At 42.1% G+C, this 18688-nt stretch overlaps 1 protein-coding gene across 2 annotated transcripts; it reads left to right on the forward strand.

Annotated features, from left to right (window-relative positions):
- Positions 1-1137: 1137 nt before the first annotated feature.
- LOC120021308 (sodium-dependent phosphate transporter 1-B-like) lies at positions 1138-17726 on the forward strand. 2 transcript variants are annotated; one of them, XM_038965007.1, is made up of 11 exons: positions 1138-1413; positions 2748-3462; positions 3590-3730; positions 4618-4703; positions 4991-5087; positions 10878-10997; positions 13751-14020; positions 14171-14696; positions 14849-15034; positions 15197-15281; positions 15568-17726. In XM_038965007.1, exons 2-11 carry the CDS (start codon positions 3102-3104, stop codon positions 15721-15723), a joined length of 2028 nt encoding a protein of 675 aa, XP_038820935.1. In that variant the 5' UTR covers positions 1138-1413; positions 2748-3101; the 3' UTR covers positions 15724-17726. The 2 variants fall into 2 exon arrangements, with proteins under 2 accessions (XP_038820935.1, XP_038820936.1); XM_038965008.1 differs by lacking the exon at positions 10878-10997.
- Positions 17727-18688: the final 962 nt, after the last annotated feature.

Genomic DNA, 18688 nt, shown 5'->3' on the forward strand with positions numbered 1-18688 from the left:
GTGATTGGGAGTCCCATAGAGCGGTGCAAAATTGGCTCAGCGTCGTTCGGGTTTGGCCTGTGTAGGCCGTCATTGTAAATAAGAATTTGTTCTTAATTGACTTGCCTAGTTAAATAAAGTTTCAATCACAAAAAATAGTAAAAGTAGTCAAATATAAATAGTAACGTACAGATACCCAAAAAATGACTTAAGTAGTACTTTAAAGTATTTTCACTGAAGTACTTTACACCACTGTAGGGGAAAATTTGTCAATGCACAATATTTGCAGCAAGTTCTGGTGAACTGCATTTATGCCCACATGCTTTAGCTAGTGCAGTGCCAATGTCTGGCGTTCACTATGAATGAAGTAACGCTTCCTATATTTTCAATTCATTTCCTACGATTGCTGAGTAAACGCTTGCGCAAAACAAAAGTTGTATAAACAGTGTTTACATTTGTTTATCCACTATATCACTGATCAGAACATCCCCTCCCTTGTTTTGGGCCCACATAATAAAGGGTGAATAAAAAAAAAATACATAATGGAAGGGGCATATTAACCTTGATGCAACATTTGGTGCTTTTATCATCAAATGACTGGTCATTGTGGAAATTTCTGTTTAGCCATCCCACTATACTGTACACTTAATGACAAATACTGTAAGATTTGAATAAATATTAGTCAGAGCTTAAATATAAGACGATAAAGAAGGTATGTGACTCCAATAGAGATCAACCCGGAGGAAAATTTGTTTATTTCATTTTTTAAAAACACAACACAATTTATTGAGAATTCATAACAAAATCAGCCTATCAATCCGCAGTCACGGGAAATAATGCATTGTTTACTCGGAATACAAAAAATCTTAACGAAAATTCTTGGGATGTAGCTTTGAAAAAGATACTCCACTCACTGCAAGATGAAATTAGTTCAACTAGGCCTACCACGTGCTACTGGAAAATGTGCTGCTTGCCTGTTTGTGAGTTTTTACAATCTATGACATTACATTTTGTGTGGGAATGTGCAATAGTGAAAATTGTCATCAATGAATAATAAGGATACGTTGTAGCTCGATGATTGACAGGTATATCCAGTATGGGCATAAAGGGTGTAACCAAAGCACCACCCTCTGATTCTCCATAAAGACAAGCACCGGCTCGTGACTCAATCAAAACTAGCTTTTACCGGAACTATCAAGAGCTGATGCGCCTGTTTTTTACTCTGAATTTATAGGAATATAACTAAACGGAAAGAGTAGCTACGTTCATATAGTTATTTAGCTTTACATAGCTAGCTAAATTTGTTAAAGTTCAAACTAATCGTTTCCAGTGACTGTATATTTCATGATCCCGCGCGCGCTACTGAGGAAATTGTGCGCGGGTTAGATATTTGTTAGTCTTCCTTTTCATCATTGACAACTTTTGCGACGTGTGGTAAGTTAAACTTGTCATTATTTTCAAATTCACAAATTATTATGTATGTTACGTTTGTAAAAACAGTGCGGTTTCAATTTGTAACTAACGTTTGCTCGTATTAAGTACTTTGACTGACTTATTACTAGGTAACTTACTAATGTTAGTTCATGATAAACATCCCTATAACTAACGTTAACAAAATGTCTAAGTTACTATGGGAATATTTCCATCACATTGACAGTAGGTTGGCTAACTTTACATCGTGATGATTATGAAATCAGATAGCAAGCGCTGACTAGCTAACGTTAGCTGTAACGTTACTAGCTTGGCTAGCAAAGCTAATATCATTCATTAGAATAATTAACGCAGTGACGTAAACAATATATAGCAATTACGAAACATGGCTTGTTAATATGGCTAGCTAGCATGACTTGTATGGCGCGTATTGACTATTACATGTGTGAACTAGCGCATAGACACATCAATGTGGATAGCTAGCTAACGTTAGACGTTGGTCATGTTGCTAATGCAAGTCAAGATTGAATGAATGACACGTGGTATACGTCGTTTAACGTTAGATTTCTCGGTAGCTGGCAAACTTTGGATGACTGTTAACCATGTGAAATGTATATCTAGCGAACTTGTGTGTGTATTGCATCGTCGTATATCAATGTTCTGCTACGTTACGTTGGCAATTTCTGTTATGTGATCTCGCTAAAGTTAGCTTTGGTGATTCTCTTCCTACGAGTGCATCCCCAAAATGGCTTCCTTTATTGGCTTATCTTGTCAGGCAAGTACGGTAACCATTGTCATTGCACAGCGAGACATGATTATGGGAAGGAAGTTGGCTCAGTGTCGTAACGTAGTTAATACAAAATGTGAAACACCGGCAGCTCATAGCTTGCTAACTATGTAGTTGTATTTATGCTTGACAACAGCAAGTGTTGTATTTATGCATTACAGGGCAAGGGTTGACGTTAAAAATGATTTTGTTTTCATACTGAAATTCTTATTGATTGCCCATAATTAAATGGCCTGGCCACCCTTTTAACTTCTATAAAAGGGAGGACATGGTCAGACTGCTATTTTGAGTAGTTTTGCTAAAATGTTAACCAAGCGTGGAGTGGTGTAGTTAAGTTCTGCTTTTTTTTTCACGAGAGTTGAACCGTAGTTGCCGTTGTGGGATTTGACTATCATACATTGACCAGCAGCAGGTCTGACTCCTATTGTATAGCCATGAATGGATGTGTTCTGAGGCACACTGATGTGCTAAAGTTGGAAGAACTAATTTTGTTTGTTTTAGATTGGAAGTGTTTACATAACTAAGACTTTCTCCAACTGTTGTCTTTCAGGATGTTCTGCCATTCACCTACATTGACTGTTGAACAATGGGTGACCGTTTAGTCTGCATGATAGCCCAGAGCCAAAGAAACCCTAACAAAGATAGTAAAATTACAGGATAGCAATACGCCCACACTTTACCTCACCATAATTTATTTCTGTTCAGTCAGGGACAACTCATAAGCTACTCCCAGTGAGTTTAGTTAACCCTCATATCCCTACGGGTTCGGGTCTTGAAGAGAAGTTACTGTATACACACATCATACCTCTTTTAATTTTGCTGTTAGTAAACATCACATCTATTTTCATATACATTCCCTTATATTGTGAAGCAAATCAGTCTTTAGAGAAATCAATCACGCACAATGGTTTCGACAACTCTCGCCACCCTCACCCTGATGGGCACCACACTAGGAATAATGGCCCAGGTCACTGGTGGACAACTGACAGACTACATGTGGCTCCTCATAGTTGGCTTTATCATCGCCTTCATCCTAGCCTTTTCTGTGGGGGCCAATGACGTGGCGAACTCATTTGGCACGGCAGTGGGCTCTGGAGTGGTCACCTTGCGGCAGGCATGCATCCTGGCCACTATCTTTGAGACCGTTGGCTCTGTGCTTCTGGGAGCCAAGGTCAGCGAGACCATCCGCAAGGGCATCATTGATGTTGGCATGTACAACGGCTCTGAACACGTGCTGATGGCTGGCTCTGTCAGTGCCATGTTTGGTGAGTGTTACAAAAGGGGTCTTGTAATACATTTGTATGTAAGAACATGGGTTTTATTCCATCTGGATTTCTTGTATGATTTTACTTGGATGTAATGTTGAAACAATGCTTTGTCGCTGATTCTCAGGTTCTGCAGTATGGCAGTTGGTGGCCTCTTTTCTCAAGCTGCCGATCTCAGGTACCCACTGCATTGTGGGTGCTACCATTGGCTTCTCTCTGGTGGCCAAAGGTCAACATGGGGTCAGGTGGCTGGAACTCCTCCGGATTGGTGAGTCCGCAGCTTACTTTGACATTATTGTCTAAGTAAAATAAACCGCTGCGTTATGTCGCATGCTTTCCAGTCAGACATGTTTGTACAAGTAATGCCAGTGTCTGGTAGTGCTGAGCGATTAACCAAAATGTAGTTTTGTTTCAGTTAAATAATTGACCAAGTCCACTTTATTTCGTTTTTTTTTGTGAGCCCAACGTGCCGTTTCTGCCGAGGCACCTGCTACGTTAGGTTGAATACACACAGACCGCATGAGAGAGGAATGTACACAATGATGAGAGGTGGATAGACAGTTTGCAAAGTATGCCTTATACATTTTGAAGAACTAGTCAAATGAATTTGTCAGACTGCTCTGCAGCATACTTAGGCAGGCTAGCCTAGCTAAATAGGATGACTAAAGTACGTAACGTATGTGGAGCAGAGATGACGTTGTCTTGCTGGTTGCTCCAGCCTAAGCAGAGGTGAGATGATGACTTTAAGGAATGAACAAATGTATGTGTGTGCCATTTTACAGTGAAATGCTTGCTTATGAACCTTCCCAACAATGCAGTTCAAAAAATGTAATAGTAACAAACATGAGGAATAAAATAAAGTACACAGAATAGAGCTATATAGAGTACCAGTTAAAAATGAAATAATTACAAGAAATATTGTTATTTCATAGTAATATTTCTATTGATGTCTACCCAATGTGGACCTGACAGAGATAATGGAATATTTTCAAAGTTATAGCAATTGAATGTTCACTCTTGGCTTTGGAATTCCCTTTAATAATCTCTTTTTAGTTTCATAATGCATTTAATGTTTAAAACACTAATCGCTCGGTGCTAGTGTCTGGTGTTCTTCCTGAGAGCACGGTGCAATGCTAATTGTTCTAATCTCCGCAGTTGCCTCCTGGTTCCTCTCCCCCCTTCTGTCTGGCATCATGTCAGGCGTCCTTTTCTACTTTGTACGTATGTTCATCTTGCACAAGGTAAGCTGAGTAAAATCCACTTATCTAAATCTAGTTGTCCTTACAAATTGTATGAAGCTTCCTTTTGGAAATTGTTGTTGGCTATGTGCCAGACCTTAAATGATGTCCCAAGCAAGGTCATTAGAATAAAGCCATTCCTTGTTCTTTGGAAAGAAGTCACTCCATGTAATCTCACGGGCCATCAATTCATATCAAATTTACAGACACCCCTTTTCTGCCATCAAATGTAACCTGACAGTACAATAGAGAGCATAGTGTTTCTGACTGTTCTGTTTGTCCCCTTGCAGAAAGACCCAGTGCCCAACGGTCTGAAGGCCCTGCCTGTCTTCTATGCTGTCACCATGATGATCAACATGTTCTCCATCATCTTCACTGGAGCTCCAAGTGAGTATCGTTGGCACACTCTGCCTTCACCTTGCATGCCTGCCTGCAGCCACGGCCTAAAATAAACTCCTCCCTCAGCCAGCCAACCGGATCCCCACACTTTTTCCAAACTGTTTACTGTTCTCAGAGAAGGCCTGTTTATTTTAACCTGTTGTGTTTTGGCACTTTTCTTGAGTGTGGTGTGGGTCATAACAGAATGAAATTGCAGAGAGGAGCACTGCACAACAGAGCTGGAAATAGGTTTTCTCTTACTTCAATGTCTGTCCCTTTCCCACACGGAGGAGGAAAATGGAAGTTAAGAGGGCGTTAAATCGTCCATTGGCAGTCTTTTGAGTCTCAGTAGTGTCATTGAGAGCACTGCAAATGTTTAGGTCTGCTGTATTGTTCACTTTTTAGGTTTTGTAACTCTTATTAAATGAGCAACTTTTGCTCCTTTTTGTTTTCTTCTACCTACAGGACCGAACGGTTCAAGAAGTCAACTGGCCTGGGCCATTAAATGAAGGCTATAGGCCAGAGTATGCACTATGTATAAATGCACACTCAGAGGAAACCACATGCAATCAGTCACATACTGTACTGTTATGTCAGTCACACCTACGTGTGAGTGTCCTGTACGTGGGGACATTTTAGTCTGGGGTACCTCACATGAAGTTTCATACAGCAATTGCATTGCAGGAATCCTGCTGTTCAATGAATTCCCACACAACTGAGAAGAGATCAGGGAGTGATTTAATTGTAGAACCAGATATTACATACTAACATTTTGGCCTACGGTATTCACACACACTGAGGAGGACGTGCATCCTTACACGTACTGGCACACTTTTAGACTCTGGTCACTGCCTGTAACTGGAGCCAGCTTATTACGAGGCTAATCCTGATCTTTAGCCACACTTGGTCAGTCACTTCCTCATGTTATACAATGCATTCAGAAAGTATTCAGAGCCCTTAAATTTTCCACATTTTGTTACGTTACAGCCTTATTCTAAAATGGATTAAATACTTTTTCCCTCAATCCCTCAATGACAAAGTGAAAACAAGTTTTCTAAAGAAATGTTTGCTAATTTATTAAAACATTTAAAAGATACCTTATTTACGTAAGTATTCAGACCCTTTGCTGTGTGACTTGAAATTGAGCTCAGGTGCATCCGGTTTCCATTGATCATCCTTGATGTGTTTCTGCAACTTGATTGGAGTCCACCTGTTATAAATTAAATTGTTTGGATATGATTTGGAAAGGCACACACGTGTCTATATAAGATCCCACAGTTGACAGAGCATGTCAGAGCAAAAACCAAGCCATGACGTCGAAGGTATTGTCCGTAGAGCTCTGAGACAGGATTTTGTCGAGGCACAGATCTGGGGAAGGGTACCAAAACATTTCTGCAGCATTGAAGGTCCCCTAGAACAGAATCGCTGCCATCATTCTTAAATGGAATAAGTTTGGAACCACCGAGACTTCCTAGAGCTGGCCGCCCGGCCAAACTGAGCAATTGGGAGGGGGGGGGCTTTGGTTAGGGAGGTGACCGAAAACACTGTGGTCACTCTGACAGAGTTCCTCTGTGGAGATGGTTGTCCTACTAGAAGGTTCTCCCCATCTCTGCAGCACTCCACCAATTAGGCCTTTATGGTAGAGTGGCCAGACTGAAGCCACTTCTCAGTAAAAGGCACATGACATCCCGCTTGGAGTTTGTCAAAAGGTGCCTAAAGGACTGACCATGTGAAACAAGATTCTCTGGTCTGTTGAAACCAAGATTGAATTCTTTGGCCTGAATGCCAAGCGTCACATCTGGAGGAAGCCTGGCACCATCCCTACGGTGAAGCCTGGTGGCAGCATCATGCTGTGGGGATGTTTTTCAGCGGCAGGGAGTGGGAGACTAGTCCGGGTCAAGGGAAAGGTGAGTGGAGCAAAGTATAGAGAGAGCCTTGATGAAAACCTGCTCAGGACCTCAGACTGGGGCGAAGGTTCACCTTCCAACAGGACAACGACCCTAAGCACACGGCCAAGACAACGCAGGAGTGGCTTCGGGACAAGTCTCTGAGTGGCCCGGACTCAAACCCCATCGAACATCTCTGGTGACACCTGAAAATAGCTGTGCAGCGACGCTCCCCTTCCAACCTGACAGAGCTTGAGAGGATCTTCAGAGAAGAATGGGAGAAACTCCCCAAATACAGGGGTGCCAAGCTTGTAGCGTCATACCCAAGAAGACTCAAGTATGTAATCGTTGTCAAAGGTGCTTCAACAATGTACTGAGTAAAGGGTCTGAATACTTATTTCAGATTATTCTTTTGTGCAACAATTTCTAAACCTGTTTTTGCTTTGTCATTATGGGGTGTTGTGTGTAGATTGATGAGAAGCGAAACAGAACAATTTACAAAATTTTTAGAATAAGGCTGTAATGTAACAAATTGTGGGAAAAGTCAAGGTCTGAGTACTTTACGAATGCAAGTGGCTGAATTTAAGAATTCAAAATGAGACGGGAGTCCATGGTTAGTCTCTTCCCCCATTTTTTTTATTTTCTGGCACAGATCATTCCGGTGGGTTATACTATTTCAGAACACATTTCAGCTGTGTGCTCTCACTAAGTATTTTGTCCTTGGAGGAACCACTGTAATCACAGGATAAGTAATGGTTAACACCAAAAAATATATATTTTTGCTGCATTTCTACCCCAAGTTGTAAAACAGTGTAGTTAGTGGTGACTGATCTGCTAGTCTAATACAGTATGAAATTCAATGGGTGAAGAGGGGGGTGGTGTCAAGACAGAACTGTACATTTGGTCTCCTGTTTTAGAACTCCATGTTCCGCTGGTTTTACTTTAACATGGGGGTTTAAAGGCACAAACAATATAACATGACTTTCCTATACACAATATAGCCAATCCTAGTGCCAGAGACCCCAGTTGGAACTAGTGAAAAATGAATAACTCTGGCCATAGGTCAAGAGAGGATCATTTTGAGGAGAGACCTTGTTTATACCCTGACTCCTCATTTTAGCAAAGCTCTAGTCATTCAGCAGCTGTGCTGTAACGCAAGGTTTCCCAACTTGCGATTCGTCCCGTGGATAACTTATTTGTGCCCCATGTTTTCTGTGCAAAAATTGTGTATTTTACACACGTGTGTATTGTTATACGTAAGACTTTAAAAAAAACACCACATCAGCTACAAGTGACTTGAATTTTGGAAATCAGTTACAAAGTATAGCCATGCATAATAGCGACGTGTGATCGTATACAAATCTAAGCAAGGTTTTAAAGTGTTTTAGTCAATATCTGTTTGGGCTTCTTGCGGTCAATTTGTAGTCTGCTAATTAGAGCGCGGCTGAATCTAGTTGATGATCCCTGTAGAAGGGCCATAGATTGAAAAGCTTCGCCAACAGAGGAAAGGGTGATGTCACTCATGTATATGACCATGTCAACATTTTGACTACATTTGATTTTTTGAAACCAAGCAAATACTGGTCCTGTTTTGTTACAGAAAATCTAATCTCTTTCTTCACTTACATAACCTGCCTGTCCTTCACTACCAACTGCGTACTTTCAAACAACATCCATTCAACAACAACAAAAAAAGAGTGATCCAGTGGTCACCCCCCATGTCCCTGCATTTCAGTATGCGTTAGCTGGAATGTAAATTTTCTGCTTCGGTTCCCCTTTGAAAAACAAACGGCTGGTGGCTTGGTTGCTTAGGGGACACTAAACAATCAGTAAAATAGAAATGCGGATAACAGTGGAGAAAGGGGTTTATTAAACTGAGCTGTGATTCAGAATACACGTGGTGTATATGGTACTTCAAATTACTCATAAACTGGGTGGTTCGAGCCCTGAATGCTGAAAGTTGTGCTGTATCAGACCGTATATCAGGGGTATGACATTTTATTTTTTACTCTTCTAATTATGTTTTTAACCAGTTTATAATAGCAATAAGGCACCTTGGGGATTTGTGGTATATGGCCAGTATACCACACCCTCTCAGGCCTTGTAGCTTAATTAGACCCTAATAGGCAAGCAACAGTAAGTTAGTGCCGCTGAAATAGTTTGAGTAGGCAACTTTTTATTTTTGCACAGTTAGGAAAAGCTGAGCGCTTAACCTTGAACAGAAGTATTTTCATTGTTACTTTTTTTAGTCTCTGTCAACATTCGGTTTATTCAACTAGTTTGTAGGAGTGACACATAGATGGGGACAATGAAGAGGATAATTGGCCAAAGCCACCAGCCCAAATATACAATGAGTCATAAATGGTTATTTAACTGTCGCTGCCATGAGGGATGGGGCTGAACCGCTGCTGGAAAATGACAACAAACCATGTTATTGTGTAAAGTAGGTCACGGGATGCAGAGGTTACGAGGGAGGGGTTTGGAACGCAGACGTGGTTAAATTCCACTTCCTGAGCCCTCATTCATCCCACTGCGTAAGCTGTGGTGTAGACGCCCCTTTGTGTGGCTCTGTTTTAAAATGACTGGGTCGTTGCTATTTATTTATTTTATTCTCTGTAGAGATGTGATTCACAAAAGGCCATCAACATGAAAATGTTCTTCTGCACATACTGAATAATAGACCCTATTCTCTCCTCTCTGGGGTCACTTATTTTTTGCCCACTCTTAATTTGGCACCAGCCCCCCCTCCAACAAATGTCTACCAGCCGCACCTGTTTTGGGCTGTCCCAAAACAGCCAGTCATTCGAGACTAGTCTAATGAAAGAAGCCTCAGCCATTCGTGAAAGAAATTATACCACCCCATTCCCTCGTCCCTCCTGGAGGGGGGCGAGTTTGTTGCTTAACTAAATTCACATTGCTGATGTGCCACGGCCTGTGGTCTTCTGTCGCAGAATGTGAGGGTGAGTCAGTAGACTACCCAGGAGAGTGTGTTGCGCACTCTGCCCTTTAACCAACACAGACTCACTGTTGTCTCTGGGCCTTGGCCTTCATTTCCTTTTGTTTGTTGTTCAAATCCCAGTCTAGAGTTACTTATTTATATTACGCGTGGTCAAGGTCAACTTGAATTTTCACGCAGCACTTGTTTTTTTTTACTCTGACCATGTTGCGAACTCTCCAACATGTCGCTTGCTGCTGTTCCCCAAGGGGGATCTGTAATGGTCCTTCTCCCTGCCAACAGCATGCACAAGACAACGTTGACAACCCCTCACACTACTGCAGGCTTGGCACCAGATGCCCTTTATGCTCCAGCGGTTAAAGTAAATTTGAAGGCCCCCTTGTGTTTTTCTTTTCTACCCAAGTCCTCTCATCTAGCCTTCTAAGGCAATCACTCACTGTGCGTGTGCAGTTGGAGGCAGGGGTCCATTTGGGTCACTGCGACATCCCTTGTCATTCACATGCTCTCTTCCATGCTGCATTGCGTAACTGTTCTATGGGCACACCATATTTGACTGGGATATTTGCCACTTGCTGTGGCTCATCCTTGTAGCTAGTGGTGGTGTATGTGTTTGAGGTAGTACTTAATTTTTCTCTGGAAATATGATCATGTGCAATTCATGAAAGACTTTGCTTCCAATTGATCGTTCTAGCATTTTACCGTCTACATTTAAATTGTTTTTCTCTGTACTCAATGCCCCCCCCCCAAAAAATCCTATTGTATAATTTAGAAATATTTTAATGTAAATATAAGACCAGGCGTTTTGTAGTTCTACCACTTATAGGTGAGGATTCAGACTATTTAGTCACAATGCCAACTGTTTTCTTAATCTTTAGAAAGGTAGTGCCTGCTGCCTTGTTTTTCAAAACTATCTTTCCTCTCTCCGTTTACCCTTCTGTCACTCCTTGGTTACTCCAGTGCTTGGATTTGACAAGGTCCCATGGTGGGGCACACTGCTCATCTCTTTGGCCTGTGGTGTGCTTACTGCCCTGTTGGTCTGGTTCATTGTCTGCCCACGCCTCAAGAAGAAGATTGAACGTAAGTCTCAATTTTGTTTTTGTTTTGTTTTGGCACCCTTGTTATAAAGTTGATGTGTTTTATTTTAGAGAATTTCATTCCATGGTCTTACCTGGAAAATAAGTTTTGAGTGTGGTTCGATTGATGCATTGCATTAACAAGTGAACAAGTTTTAAGGATTCAAGGGAAATTTCACAATTTTTCAACTTCATATTCATCTCCAGCGTCACCCCAACATTAACATATACTGTATGTGAAATTCGCCTGTTTTTTTAGTAAAAAAGGTGGTGGAATACAAGTTTGCTTTTTAACAAATTATGGGTAGGCATTGCCTACTAATTGTCTAATTGCTTGATGTCATTGGAAATGCTTACCTTCCCCTGTCCTTTTTTTATACAAAACATGTTCCATTTACACATGTTGGGGTGGTGCTGGAGATTAAGCAGACAAACTGCAATGTTCCTTTTAATACTGCACATGTCTGGCCTCTATCATTCATGCCAATTGTTTAATCCAGCAAATGCATTCAGGGCTGCAGATGTTTTTATCTTTTACACGTTAATTCTTTGTGGTGACTTATCTTGGAACCCAAAAAATGACAACTTCTAAAGTCAGACTGTTTTATACTAATCGGCTTTAAATTGACAATGAGCTTAAAATGCAGGCGGATAGTTGTGCTGGTCAAAAGTAGACCCTTCTATTAAGAGTGAAAGTCAATTGCATCACATGATGATGATCTGAAATCCAGGATTTTAGAAGTTAAAAACCCTTTCTTAAATAGCCTCCCTTTATCTTAACTTCACTATAAAGGGCCAATGGTGCATCTTGTGAAAGGTGAAATGCATGGGATGCTGAGGTCAATCTGGATGACCATGAATGAACTGTCTGGGATGGTTCTAGTCCAGCAGTCTGAGGCAGCCTAATTGGATCATAGCGATTCACTAATGGGCCTTTACCTCCTTGAATAGCCATGGTTTGACTTAAGGTATTGACGTGACGTTAACACTGCATCACAGGGTTACGACTGTGCGGGTGACTCGACAGATGTGGCTCAAATAAACGGCTAGCGTCTCTGGGAAAGTTTTGCTTATGCAATCAGGTCAACTGGCTAGGTAGCAGACAAATGATCAGATGACCACGCGGTGGCCATATGTTTGCATTGAGTATCTGATTTGGTCTGAAACCATAAAGTCATGCAGGATACATTACATTTCAGACCTTTTCTACATAGGCCTACATGTAAAGGTTTTAGTCGCTAGCACAATGTAAATATAAATACATCATCAAATTTTATTGGTCATATACACCTATTTAGCAGATGTTATTGCGGGTGTAGTGAAATTCCTATGTGAACCTTAAATGCTGAGGCGTATAAGAACCATATGTGCTGTCTAGGGATGTAACGGTGCGCATTGGTCCCCGGTTCAAACCTTTTTTTAAGATACAACTGCATCAGTCCGTGGACCCCAAACTGTTCCAAATGTAGCATGCATCGGTCAGAAAATGTATACACAAGTTACGATTAACGATTGTTGCTCATATTACTTCCCCCCCCCCCCCCCCACCTTCCGAAAATACCTAATCTTTTGTGACAACTGATGCATCCTCTCCTTTGGTGACAAGCTAAGCATGTAACTGTGTTGACAGTCATTGATCGACAAGTCATTTTTCGTGCCGAACATCGCTAGGGACCATCAGTAGCCTAGTCAGACTGCGCACTGCGCCCAGCTTCGCGCGCTTACTAATGCAAGGTAGGCAGCCTGTTCCTGGTCTTCCACATCTGCATGGCACCTTCAGCATTCAAACACTAAGATGGCCTGTGTGATATTGTGCTTTATTAGTTGAGTGGTAATTTGTTGTTATCTATGCGCTGTTGAATTGTTTTACTGGAATAGAAGTAAGCTACCGGAGACTACTCATCTGGCTATACCTGCTTACAATAGATTTTTATTTAGATTGTTCAGGTTCACCAGCAGCAATTTTGGTAGTTTGGATTTACACAATCTGTGCATAAGTTGTTTTTTCTTTTCAATATACATTGGGAAATTGGTCATTTCATGGTGCTGAGGGAAACATTTTCATTTTTTGTAAATGTTTGTTCACTCACTTGAATTCCATTTAGTTTGTTTTTGTGAGCCCAAAGTGCCGTTTCTCCAGAGAAATCAAATAATTCACGAGAAGTCCAGAACTATCTCGGACGCTGGGCTGAAGAGTTGTAGTTTTCATTAAACAAATATTCAACCTAGTTCAGTGTGTAAATGTGGTAATTAACTACAATGACCATAATCACTGCGCCTGTTTTTCCCAGCTCGGACACTGTTTATATGCATAGTCACTTCAACCATACCTACATGTACATACTACCTCAATTAGCCTGACTAACCAATGCCTGTACATAGCCTCGCTACTTTTATTTTTCACTGTCTTTTGTTTTTATTTCTTTACTTATCAATTGTTCACCTAATACCTTTTTTTTTTTAAACTTAAAATCGCACTGTTGGTTAGGGCCTGTAGGTAAGCATTTCACTGTAAGGTTGTTGTATTCGGTGCATGTGACGAACTTTGATTTGGTCTGAGTGGGCGTTGCGAGAGGTTTCGCTCTTGACAAAATCAGTCCAAAATTATTGCTTAATGTACTGTTCCTGTATCGGAGCCCATGTATCAAATCGTCTTGAAAGGGGAGGATGCACATCCCTAGTGCCATCTCATGTTCCCTTACTGTACCGTGTTTGGACTTGGTCCAGGCAGTCTAATTCTACCTTCTTTCCCTCCAGGAAAAATCAAGTCTTCCAGCCCCTCTGAGAGCCCACTGATGGATAAGAGGGAACTGAGGGAGGAGCCTGTACCCTGTACCATCCTGAAGCCTGTCCCTGAGGAGCCCCCTTCACCCCCCTCCCCCGTTGACCCAGACTCCCCCTTCCCTGCTGACCCAGACTCCCCCTCCCAGCTTCCCCAAGAGGAGCGCAGGGTAACCTTTGACATTGGAGATTCTGATGATGGCGACAACAAGGAATGCAAGGAGTCTGAGAATGGCAACGTCAATGGTAAGTGTGAGTCATGGTGAGGTTATGGCTGCCTTGGTAAAGTGAGAATTTGATTTTTTTAAATGTAAATATTAAGTAATTAATTTTCAATGACTCACTGACTACAGAGCTTGCTTGCATTGTTCCTGACTTTTACAAATTTTTATTCAGTCCAAAAAGTGCAGTTCAGCAACGGCCCAGCCCACGTCCCCAGCAACGGTTACAGCCAGTACCACACTGTGCACAAGGACTCTGGCCTCTACAAGGACCTGCTGCACAAGCTCCACCTTGCCAAGGTAGGCGACTGCATGGGCGAGGCGGGCGACAGACCCATCCGCCGCAACAACAGCTACACCTCTTACACCATGGCCATCATCGGCATGCACGGGGACTTCCGGCCCAAAGAGGGTGAGTTCCACGCCAGCGAGGACAAGGGTACAGAGGAGAAGAAGAAGCGTGTACGCATGGACAGCTACACCAGCTACTGCAACGCTGTGGCTGAGCACGGGGCTCCTGAGGGCCTGGGGGAGGCAGAGGTGACTCTGGAGATGGGAGAGGAGGACGCTGGCAGCAGCCGCAGCTCTCTGGAGGAGGATAGGCAGGACCGGGACCGCCCTGAGGTCTCTGAGCTCTTCAGGTTTCTCCAGATCCTCACTGCCTGCTTCGGCTCCTTTGCCCATGGAGGAAATGACGTCAGGTAGGGAGATGTTCCATCTTGGATGAATAGTAATTATTTTTTTAAATATATTTCTCGACTAGCAATAGGGTTGCTGCCTCTGTATGTTCATGTAGAGGGACTTTTTGTACCTGATTTAGTATTTTAGTAACCCAGTCCCTTTTCTCCTTCAGCAATGCCATTGGTCCCTTGGTAGCTCTGTGGCTGGTTTACAATAGTGGTTCGGTCAACTCCAGCGCCCCGACACCCATCTGGCTGCTGTTGTACGGAGGAGTTGGCATCTGCCTCGGGCTCTGGGTGTGGGGTCGCAGGGTTATCCAGACCATGGGCAAGGACCTCACCCCCATCACTCCCTCCAGGTATGTGCCAGACATCACATAACCTACTAAATCAAACATTCAAATGGCACTCTTACAGCGTAACATTCCCCACAGACATGAGACTTCACACTATCTGTGAAATTAGACACATACACAGGCAGAACCATCTGGTGACTCAAGCCTGGTTTTTGTTCCCTATAGTGGTTTCAGCATTGAACTTGCCTCAGCCCTGACCGTTGTGGTTGCCTCCAACATTGGCTTGCCTGTCTCCACCACCCACTGTAAGGTAAGCTGTTCTGACTCAGACACTGTGGTCTGATGCTGAGACATGAAGGGGAGTATGCCTTAGTAATGTGGAAGGCAGGGAGCAGTAAACAGGATGTCTGAATTTGGTGGTTCAAACTGGTTCTAATTTCCACGTTTTTTTCCCTCTTTTTTTAATTTATTTTTTTATACACACTCACAAAGATTAAAAACTGAATCCAGTCTGCTACTGTCAGGGGGAGTGTTGACCATTTCTTATTAATGGGTCATGGATTCTAATTGGTTAACAAAGGTCTGTGTGTTGCCAGGTGGGCTCTGTGGTAGCGGTTGGCTGGCTGCGCTCCAGGAAGGGTGTGGACTGGCGTCTTTTCCGGAACATCTTTCTGGCCTGGTTTGTTACTGTGCCCATTTCAGGCCTGATCAGCGCTGCCATCATGGCCCTCTTCACCTACGTCATCCTGTGAGCCCAGGGCTGCCTGCACCCCATAAGAGGGGAGGAGAGAACAAGTGCCCACTCGTGACGGGGGGGGGGGGGCGGAAAGAGAAGGGGTTGGAAGGTGGTTATAGCCTGCTAACCCCATGCCAGCACACGAAGGAAGGAAATGCATAAAACGTGTTAAAAGGGGGGGGAAAGGACGTTGTGATATGGGCCTGTGGTTCTTGGCTGCATCATTTCCAACCTTAAGTGATGATTGTGTTCGTTTATACGCCAGATCACTTCCAATGGGAACATCGTTTTCTTTGTAATTGTATTTTTTCTGACTTGGCAGAATTTCTTTTTCAATGCTCATGATCTTGTAAAAATAGCTAATCAAATCAACAATTTAATTTTTTTCTTATACTCCACTACTTACTTTTTTTACAGTGTAATTATGTACATATACCATGTTCCTGTTTTTTTTAATCTTATTTTACAAGTTTGGATGACAAAACAACAATTACAACGCAGTATTAGCCTTTAGTGAAGCATCTATTTCGCCTGTCATACATAACACATGCTCAGAATAACTTAGAATAAACCGTATATTTTTAGGTTGAAAGTGAGGTTATTGGTGTTCTTTCTCTACCTTTAAATGCCATTGTCAAGAGAGTGTGTTTGTCTTGTCACTAAACAATTTTAAGAATTGTGTGTACTTGGAACTGGTTGCCTTGTTTTTCCTTTTGTGCAGGGGAGTTTCAGTTTTCCCCTTGCCATTTGCTGATCGAACTGAGTTTGACTGTTACTCAGCCATTCTACAGAGCCCTTGGTCTGTAGATCAGTACAGGAAATGATGTGCACGCCCCTCAGAGCTAGTTCTCTCAGCTTCCCATCCGCTTTCTCAACTTGTTACAATGATCCCTCAGGTTCTGTACTTTCACTATTTGGCTCTTGTGAAAGTTATTCTAAAGAAATTACTAATTTTATGCAGTGTCAGACAACCTCTTAACTGAAACCTGCTCAACAGGAAACCAGACTGAGTAGAGGCTGCATTTGACAGGCAAATCTATCCCTTCCTCATTGTAGGTCAACAACACAACACCTGGCTGTGGATTAGACCCCTTTGTCTATCCAGTTACCATAATGCTTTTGTTTTGAGAATAGATGGTGTTACTAGGTGACCTGACCTCTCACCTTACAAAGTTGAGCTCCCACCACCCTGGCTTTTGGGACATCATTATTTAATTGGGAAAGTGGCTAAAATGTATTCAAGACATGTTTATAAGTTGTCTGAAACAGTACAGTCTATTTTTAATCTGGCAGGTTGATAAATACAATTTTTTTTTTTTATGGGATCATTGTAAAAAGTTATATTTCTCAACCTTTTCCCAATTGTTTTGCTGCAAGAAAAATATGATACTATCTAGTACCATAAGTATCTATTCTGGGTCTGCTTTGGTGTTATTGATGGTGTTAGCAGACCTTTTACCTGAAAACAAGGTAAATCTGAATAAATGTACTGATGGAATGTTGGTAAATGTGGGGAGAGACACTTAAATGAGGTCCTTAGATTTCCTGTTTTAAACTAGATGGTGTAATGTGTTATTTCTGCTCAAGCCTTCTGTAGTCTGTTTTGAAATTTAGCTGCAGAATTGTGATTTGCCTGTACTGTTGGTTTGTGGAATGTGTACTTGCCAACACATCAGGTTGCTCTTGCCACCCTCTCACAGCTATATGTTTTATGTCTGGTTGATGAGATTAGTGTGAGAGACATCAGGTTACTACCCTGAACCTGGTGGATGATTTTGGCCTGGGTGGTGTGTGTGTGGACCTTGCCCAGATGCTCTGTTGGAGAGAGGCGGGCATCAATTGCTGCTGTGATGCCACCAAGAGTTGCGGTACTGAGCTGCTGCACTACTAAACTCATTTAGAGTTATAGTTGCCTTAAAATAGCTTTTTTTCTTTTTTTAGGCACCAAAGAAAATACTGGTTTGTTATGCACAGACGGAGTACATTTGGAGGGAAGAAAATAAAAATACAAAGCTATCACGTTTTTGTATTTTCTTATGTATTCAAGATGTCTTGAAAGACTCACTTTTCATAAACCATTACATTCTAAATCAACCTCAATGGCCTATTGCATAAGGATGGAGTCACACAGCAGTGAAATAGAATGGGGAGAGATGATTCTCTTTATTGACAGTTAACTGTTCTGCTGCACAATGTTCTTCAGGTTCTGTAATAGAAGATGGGGGTAGGTCTGCAAGCGCTGCCTCCTCACATGATGCCTCCTGCAGGCTCACTCTACCTCAGCTGTGATGCAGAAAAAGTGAGAATTGATTCCTTTGTTTTATGAGCATTACACACAAGTATCCTACTCCCCGCAGGAGTCTCAAAACAGTTCTAGCACAGAGTTGCTTTGGCTGTGAAAACCATTGATTCAATAACACGAGGGCACCTTTTATGCCCAGTGAAGTGCATTTTCAGGTTAACCCGGTGATCTAGAAACTAGTTGTAAATTATTACACGACATAATATTAATTTGTGTTCAGGGTTCCAGAGCCTTATGAAGATGAAGTGCTGAACATGCAGATAAGGACCTTGACTATTGACCTTGGTCATACAGTTTGTCAAAAATGTGCATGCCTTGGCTCATACTGGCTAGGAAAGGAACGGCGCATCTCGGGTCCAGAAATAACCCAGGACACAGCAGATGATACAGAATAAATCAAGCACAGATAAGCATTTGGGGACAGGTGTCTTGGAGTGCCCTGGATTTCTGTCCTAGATACACTAAAAGCAAGGGTGCCAGCATTCAAACAATCAATCACGTTGCCTTTGCCGGTGTCCTGTTCAACTAGTTTGACATCAGTGACTCCATGGTCTGGGTCAAAGTCTCTCCATGGAGTGCTTTGGTTATGAGGTCAAGTCAATAAAGTCTAGCTCTATGATGTGATTGTCCTCATCAACTCAAAAATAACTATTGACCATGAACATGTATTACATTCATA

Source organism: Salvelinus namaycush, chromosome 26 (assembly GCF_016432855.1).
Source record: "Salvelinus namaycush isolate Seneca chromosome 26, SaNama_1.0, whole genome shotgun sequence".
Taxonomy (NCBI): domain Eukaryota; kingdom Metazoa; phylum Chordata; class Actinopteri; order Salmoniformes; family Salmonidae; genus Salvelinus; species Salvelinus namaycush.